The sequence below is a fragment of the Pholis gunnellus genome (genome assembly GCF_910591455.1).
Source record: "Pholis gunnellus genome assembly, chromosome: 24".
NCBI classification, from domain to species: Eukaryota; Metazoa; Chordata; class Actinopteri; order Perciformes; family Pholidae; genus Pholis; species Pholis gunnellus.
Window position 1 is genome coordinate 5,001 of NC_136551.1, and position 8,959 is coordinate 13,959.

At 42.3% G+C, this 8,959-nt stretch overlaps 1 protein-coding gene across 1 annotated transcript; it reads right to left on the reverse strand.

The window, feature by feature from the left end:
* Positions 1 to 5,631: 5,631 nt before the first annotated feature.
* On the reverse strand, positions 5,632 to 8,356 carry LOC306715238 (cyclin-dependent kinase 5 activator 1-like; the record flags this gene model as incomplete). Its single annotated transcript, XM_079185552.1, has 4 exons — positions 5,632 to 5,997; positions 6,533 to 6,670; positions 7,688 to 8,130; positions 8,251 to 8,356. Coding segments are annotated over 4 exons (1,053 nt in total), but the record flags the coding sequence as incomplete, so codon positions are not given.
* Between the last annotated feature and the right edge of the window lie 603 nt (positions 8,357 to 8,959).

Consider the following 8,959-nt stretch of genomic DNA (forward strand, 5'->3'; position numbering starts at 1 on the left):
CTAAATATTATATAAAACTAGATAAACCGATCTACCTGGACACCATTCCCGTAGTCAATAAAATCATTAAATCTCTACATGAGAAAAAATTCATTAACTCCAAACAAAAGCATTACCTGATGGGGGACTCCACACCCAGAGCCAGATTATTCTACATGCTCCCGAAGATCCACAAAGATCCCAACAAATGGAGCTTACCACACAAAATTCTACCAGGTCGACCGATTGTCTCAGACTGCAGCAGCGAGACCTACCACACGGCGGCGTACTTGGACCACTTTTTAAACCCTCTCTCTACCACACATCCCAGTTACATTAAGGATACTTATCATTTTGTTAATATAGTGAAGACACTTAAAATTCCAGAAGGAGCCATCCTCTTCACTCTAGACATTGACAGTTTATATACTAATATAGATATAAAAGAGGGTTTACAGGCCATCAAAAACACCTTTCAACAACAGCGGGACATAAAAAGGCCAGATAAAGAACTACTAGTTATTGGAAATTAATCTGACCAAAAATGACTTCCAATTCAACGAGGAGTGGTTCTTACAAATTAAAGGAACAGCCATGTGCAAAAAATTCGCACCAGCTTATGCCAACATATTCATGGCTGAATGGGAGGCTTCAGCACTACAGGCCTGTGATAAAAAGCCGCTCTATTATTATAGATATTTGGATGATATCTGGGGAGTGTGGACCCATGGCAAACAATAATTTGAGATATTTTTAAATACACTCAATACACACAGGAGATTAAATCCACCAGCAGCCTTAGTTCGGTGGATTTTCTTGATACGACCACCTTTAAAGGAAACAATTTCCAACAAACCCAGTGTCTTGATATTAAAGTGTTCTTTAAAGAAACTGATACCCATGCTCTCCTGTATAAAACTAGTTTTCATCCAAAGCACACCTACGCCGGCCTCATTAAATCTCAACTTCTGAGATTCCATAGAATCTGTACAGAACAGAGTGATTTCCAGGAAGCAGTCCACATTCTATTCTGAGCATTGTCCACCAGGGGGTACTCTAGGTCCTTCTGTAGAAAGGGTCTTAAGACTTTCCTTCATGTGAAACCTACTATACTTACCTCTCATCTTCCGCTCATCACCACCTACTCACCGTCCACCAGGAACCTGTCAAATCAACTCAGAATTAATTTCAATACACATATTAAGGGGTCTCTCACTCTACAAAACCACAGCATCATCCCAGCATTTAGAAGGAACAAAAATATACAAGACTTTCTAGTTAAAGCCAAAATACAACCACTCTCACAACCAAGGCCCAAAACCAAAAAGCATATTTCAAACATAGACAGTGGCTCATGAACAACAATACAGGAGAAATATTTAAAACCTTAACCCGTGGAGACCCTCATACAATAAACTGTGTATATAACATTTCATGTAAACAGTGTGACATACAATATGTTGGCGAAACAGAGAATATGCTCTCAACACGCTTTGCCCAGCATAAATATAACATCACCAGGAGAAAGAACATGGCCACACCTTTGGTCAAACACTTTCTCATACATGGACTGGCAGCACTGACCACCACAGTGATAGAGTGTAATGAGATGTGGACCACAGCCCAGAGAAGATCTGCCGAGAGAAGATGGATTGCTAAACTCGGCACCAAGGAACCGAAGGGCCTAAATGAACATTGAGGGCCTCGGAGCTGAGCTCAGCGATGGACAGCACCACGGGGGGCCGGGCTGTTTTTACAGCACGGTCCTCCAAAACCCTAACCCAACCCTGACCCTTTGTCAGTTTAAGTGTACGCTAAATTTAGATGTTTTTTCCAACTCTTTATCCTGCTGTCAGACAAACCTTACTGAAGGGGAAATGAAGCCTTTATCAATGCTCTACTCAAAGCCATTAGACAAGTACAGGAATTTACCTCGCGGAACAGGAGTTGCTGGCCTGCCACTGTCTTGATCAGTTAGTTTACATTACTGTGACTTTATAAGTTAGTTTGGATTAACCAAAGTCACAACAGTCGCCCAATTCTACGAATAACTACCATGATACAGCTTTATCTCATCAATATGAGACATGCATGGAAACCATAACAACCCCATCCATGTGACAGGTCATACGTGCAAAATAGCAAACTGAAAACATATGCCTGCTAGAAAGGATGGCACTGCAGTATTGAGTGAGTTATTTATCATTTTCTTAATGACATTTTATATCAAATAATTTTCAGAGGCAAAGAAAAGGTAAGCACATTGTGTTGATAGAGAAAACCTGCCACAAGTTGTTTTATTTAAATGTTTAGGGATTATACAAAGAAGGCCAATTCCTTTATAGATGCTTTAGTAACAAGGTCTTAAAAGTCTTAATCTGAGTATATATTTTGCCAGCCAAATCAATTTGATTGGGATATTAAACCTTTGTTTCTTTATAATGCATGTAATACTTAATTTGTATGTTTACAGAGCTTATACAACGATAATATAGTCCATGAATAAGAGATCTGAGATTACAGATAATTACAATCCCTCCTCTATAGTGGAGGTTGGTTTATGGGTTTTAGCCGGTTACACCTACAGTCTATGGCCTTATCTATGAGTTACACTCGCTGTCTTTTTGATTCCTCACAGTTCATTATATTTGTACTCACTCTGGTGTTTCAGAGAATAACGCACAGCACAGCCCAAACAACAACTCCGTTCTTGTTCGGAGCTCACACGCGATCTGCGGAGGCTCCACTACGGCGGCAAGCACGAGTGTAAACAACGCTTTACCAGTTCACACGCGCCAACAGTCACAAACCGCCGCAATACTGACGTTAAAGAATGCTTCACATGGCGGCTTTTTTACTCTGAACAAAGTGAAGTATAACACAACAGTGTTGGCGCCAACAGCGGGCGGCTCCCCCATTTGAACAACTTCTATTCAACATGTTACCAACGTTACCTCCGCTGCCGCCCAAACGGAATGATATCACCACATATCTCAAGTCCCCACGTTATACACAAAACATACACGACTTTACATACATTAAAGAGGCTGTGTAACACTTTCTAACTGGCTTGAACGTGAACGTAACCGCGATACTGGACCAGTGTTTAAGCCAGGTAAACACCGGGAAAGACTGGCCTGTGTTAAACAAATACAATTCAAGTGTCTACTATAGCATAGCGCTGGCGCATTGCCGAAGCAGTAAATGCTGCATGTAGCCGTAAACATCACCATGTTATACCATTATAGCGGGGCTTACATAGTATTCTACACACAGTTAATAGCGTAGCTAACAAAGCTACATGTGGTAGCTAGCTAACTAGTTGAACTCATTTAATTCATCTGTCAGTTGAAGTAGGTCAGTGCACATTACTGATAACATTGGTTGTCTAGTAAAAAACACACTTACCTAACTAGGGAAACTTCAGGTCCAACTTCAGTCCCAGCTAGTTAGACTTTCCGTCCACAAGATGTTCGACCACCACGCTCCGCATCGCTGTCAGCCCCGACTCAGACGCGAAACCCCGTACATGACAGCAACACGCATGCGCGCCGTCGTTACGGGGTTTCCAACTAGAAAAATAAGGCTTCACTCAGAAATGCTTGTTAAACCGTTTTGAAATGACTTATTAGGATGAAGATAGGGAGGAGTTTGCTGGCCTGGCACGTTTTTGTTAGTTTCATATGGCAAAGCTTTGTTTCTAAGTCAGGTTGATTCGAAAACATTTATGAGGTCAACAATTGCTAGTTGGCTTTTTTACAGTGTAGGGATTCTTGGTCTCCATGGGTCACCCTTCAGGTTCCCCCCCCCCCCCCCCTCTTTACCCAGGAGCCCCTTCAGGTTCCCCCCCCCTCTTTACCCAGGAGCCCCTTCAGGTTCCCCCCCCCTCTTTACCCAGGAGCCCCTTCAGGTTCCCCCCCCCCCTCTTTACCCAGGAGCCCCTTCAGGTTCCCCCCCCCCTCTTTACCCAGGAGCCCCTTCAGGTTCCCCCCCCCCTCTTTACCCAGGAGCCCCTTCAGGTTCCCCCCCCCCCCCTCTTTACCCAGGAGCCCCTTCAGGTTCCCCCCCCCCCCCTCTTTACCCAGGAGCCCCTTCAGGTTCCCCCCCCCCCCCCCTCTTTACCCAGGAGCCTCGCCTGTCATCCCTCAACCCCCTCCCGCTTTCCTTTCCTCCACTCTGATATCTCCACCATGGAAATTCTCTTATATACATGTTTATTTATAGTTTTCTCACGTGTGATTTTATTATATTATGCATGTTATTACTCACCTTTTTAACTCTTTTAATTGTCCTTCATTGCTAATTAATTTATGTTTTTTTAATATAAGACAACAGTAGAAGACACGATGGATCAGGTGACGGCTCAACGAGGAAAGAAGAGGCGACGGACACTCATGTTGTTTATGTCGGTGGTTTAATTTCTATATAAACACTTGGCACACTTGAGTTAACCTGACTGGTTTTACATTCAGCCTTCAGACAGAAAACAGGGGACAGAAAACATCAAACTCACATCAGCTGATCGCCAGGTTACCTGTTGTTGTTATCATGGCTGCTCCAATTGTTTGATCACTCTTTCAATCTGCCCTTTGAGTGACACTGCTGAACTACATTTCCCACAATGCCTCCATCACAATAGCCAGATTAAGGCTGTGTATAGAAGGTCAAATATATATATTATAAATTATTTACCCAAAGCCATTAATTCTTTCTAATAAATAGCTTATTAACATACATAACTATAATGAAGTCAGTATTCTACTACAGGGTCTTAAAGCTGAATCAGCTCTCTGAGATCAGGAGGTGACACTAAATATATTTTCACCTCACTCATAACAACACAGGGCATGAGTTTAGTTCAACTCTGTGATGTTCCAGCTGTGTGAAGCTTAAGGTGGAAGGTTGAGCTCTCGTCCAATCAGAACTTCTGTTTAGACTGTTGGAGCTGCAGCAGCTCTCACTGATGATGTGTTCAGAGAATAATAATAATATAATAACTACGGCTTATGTTATGTTTAATTTAGTGGTTGTTTAGAACTTCAGCTTTCAATTCATTTGTTTATCTGATGTTTTCTGTCTATTGTAATAAATCAATATATATACAATATATATATATATATATATGTATATAATACCATCCTGTAGCACCAACACATTAAACTTTCTGCAACTAAACAAATTAAGGCTCAAGATTATATGTTAGGTCGCCATGGAAACTCATCTACATCCACAATGGCACAATCAGAAGAGACAGTTGGTTTGATTGACAGTTGGTTTGATTGACAGCATGCCACTCTTCAGACTTCTGTTCAGTCACCATGGTGATAGTTTTAAAGCTGCAGGTACAGCCGGACGAGTCTCATTAACAAATACTGTTTTACTTCTTCTTCTCCTCTCCTAACGATCCAGATCATCCATTCTGTTTCCTCCGTCTTTCTCTTTCTCTTCCATTTTCTGACTGTCATCCTCCCTTTTTTTCTCCTGCTTCTCACCCTCTTTCTCTCCCTCCTCTCTCTCCTTCTCCCTTTCCTTCTCCCTTTCCTCCCTTTCCTTCTCCCTTTCCTTCTCCTTCTCCCTTTCCTTCTCTCTCTCCTTCTCCTTTTCCCTTTCCTTCTCCCTCTCCTCCCTTTCCTTCTCCTTCTCCCTTTCCTTCTCCCTCTTCCTTTCCTTCTCTTTCTCCCTCTCCTTCTCCCTTTCCTTCTCCCTAGTTCCTCCCTGGTTCTTCAGGTCCTGAAAGACCTCGGTGAAGAAGTGTGGGTCAGCATTGATTCTCAGCATGTCAGCACTCAGCCAGTCGATCAGCTCCAGCGCTCTCTCCCAGAATGCATCACGGCTGGACTCCACTAGGAAAGGTTTCAGGGGGTACGAGATCTCGTTGCCCAGGTAGGAGTAGGCCAGGTAGAGACAGGTGAGGAAGGTAGCGTGGAGCTCCTGCTCTGAAGACATGTCCTCGTCCACCGCCTCCCTGCACAGCAGGTACACAAAGACCAGACTGGCAGGACTGATGAAGCACTGGTCCTGCAGGGGGACAAGAAGAGTAGTACTACTCAGAGAGTACTAGTACTATAGAGACAAGTAGTACTGCAGAGAGGAGAGTACTAGTACTATAGAGACAGAACAAGTAGTACTGCAGAGAGGAGAGTACTAGTACTGCCGAGATCAGATAAACGTGTACTACTTCCAAAGCATTGAACTTTGGGGGCAGAGCCTTCTCCATCACTGCCTCTGAAACGCTCTCCTCAACATATCAAACATTCTCCCTCACATCCTGTTTAAATCTGCTTTAATCTTTAATCTATTGTTATAATAATCAACACAAGGTAATCCTTTGTTTTGTTCTTCTTCTTGATATGTTTTTACCATGTTAAGAGCCTCTGAGTACCCTTTAAAGCATATAAGTACACATACTAATAAACATAATTACACATTTTAGCAAGGATGGACACAATAAGACAGAAATAAATGAGCACTATACGGTTTGTTATTGAATTGTGAGGACGAGTTTGAGGACTAGATGTAGAGGTCTGGGGACTAGATGATGAATGAAACCGACCTGCCAGCCTTGAACCAGAAGCGCTCGGTCAACGTTTCTGAACCACAGGACGATCTGATTGGACGAGAGCTCCTTCAGTTTGACACAACGTCGACACAGAAAGTCAGAAAGACATCGAAGGAGTTCACCTGTGGACGCCTGCAGAGGAAAGGAGACAAGGAGAAGATACCAGGAGAGAGGAGACAAGGAGAAGAGACCAGGAGAGAGGAGACAAGGAGAAGAGACCAGGAGAGAGGAGACAAGGAGAAGAGACCAGGAGAGAGGAGTCAAGGAGAAGATACCAAGAGAGAGGAGACAAGGAGAAGATACCAAGAGAGAGGAGACAAGGAGAAGAGACCAGGAGAGAGGAGACAAGGAGAAGATACCAAGAGAGAGGAGACAAGGAGAAGATACCAAGAGAGAGGAGACAAGGAGAAGAGACCAGGAGAGAGGAGACAATGTAATACAAAATATATTATTAATGAATTAATTACATTTATTCATAATTAATATATATTTTTTGCAATACTCAGACAGTCGTATCTGGTTGGTGGAATTAAATGTTCCATAAGTCCCGCCTTCAAGAGCAGACTGGCCAATCACAGCATTTCTCTCTGGATGGGACTGCGGCTCAGTGGAGAGCAGGTCCTTCAATCAGAGGAACCGGCTCAGGCTCTGCTAGTCCATGAGCAAGACAATTAAGCCCAAAATAGCTCCCGTAGCTGTGCCTACGGTGTAGAAAGGTGATAGAATCTGATGACTGCAATGGATTCTGTCAGGAGTTCAGTTAGTGACAGTGTGGTTTCCATGGTAACTGAGCAGCAGAGGGGGCGGGGCTTGGCTCATGAACAAGTTTCATAAACAGCTGGTTCAAAATATTCATCTAAATTCACTCTGATTTGAACTTTAAATGTGTTTCATTGATTTAAAATGATGAACTCCTTTAATGTCTAAAGTGAGAGTTGTTAGTGTTTGTTCAGTTTATATTGTCATTTATTTCATGTTCATGAATCTACATTAAGTATAAAATGTAAACATTAAATACAGAAATAAGTTGTGTGTGAATGTACTGTTTATGCATATTTTTTAGGGAGAATATATATATAAATAACACACACACATATATATATGTATATGCACAAGCACACAAACTCACTCACACACACACACACACACCTGCACCACCACCCTCCGTGGTGAGATGATCAGGTCTGGCCTTCCCTGGTTCTGGTTCTGTTCCGGAACGGTGGGTACGGGTACCGGGATGGGTCCGTGTTTGTGTCCGACCTTCAGAGCTCTGTGGCGGCTGTCGATGGCCTGATCCGGATGCTCCTGCTGCACGTGTCCAGGCTCGGACACCACGGGCTTCACCTTCTTCCCGCCCTTCCTCTTGGCTCGTGCGGCAACGAGGCGTTTCTTCCAGCTGAGTGCGTGCAGCAGTACCGGGTGCCGCTTCTTCTTCTTCTTCTTCTCGTCCTGCTCCTCTTCTTCCTCGCAGGTCTCTGGTGGTCTCTGCAGCGCAAGCTTCTCCGGCCCGCGAGCTGCAACTTTGCGCGAGCCCGGAGACAGAGACAGCGCTGTTCCCATGACGACTACAACACCGAGCAGCGCGAGCCTTTCTGCAGCAGCGGAGGAGCTGTCTGACTGTCAAACCGTTAAGAATCTAAATCCATCATGAAGACAAATCAATGACCTGTCTGTCTCTCTGTGGTGGTCTCGACGTGTCCCCCTGTCTCTACCTGTCTCTCTCTCTGTGACGCAGCCTGATGGACCATGAGGGCGGGAGTCCTGCAGAGAGCTGTCCGTGGTGCTGAACCGGTTTAAAGCCGCAGTGAGGCGACACATCAAAGGGATACGGCTATTGTTATGATCATATCATTATTAATATTATCATGGTTATTATTATCATCGTTATTAGTGTTGGAGATTATTCTCTATTTAATATTATTATTAGTGTTAATGATTATTATATATGTATTATAATTTATTAGTGTTGGAGATTATTTTATATTTAATATTATTATTAGTGTTAATGATTATTATATATTTAATATTATTATTAGTGTTAATGATTATTATATATTTCATATTATTAGTGTTAATGCTTATTATATATTTATTATTATTATTAGTGTTGGAGATTATTATATATTTAATATTATTATTAGTGTTAATGATTATTATACATTTCATATTATTATTAGTGTTAATGCTTATTATATATTTATTATTATTATTAGTGTTGGAGATTATTTTATATTTAATATTATTATTATTATTAGTTCATTCAGAATAAACTTCACTGATCAACAAACTAAACTGAGTTTTATTTCAGTTTTATTTTCTCCACTGAAAAGAACTTCATTTAGACTGAGTTCAGTTTTGCATAAAATAATATTATGCGAAGTGGATTGCAGGGCCGGTGGTTCGAACCCCGGCTCAGGCTCC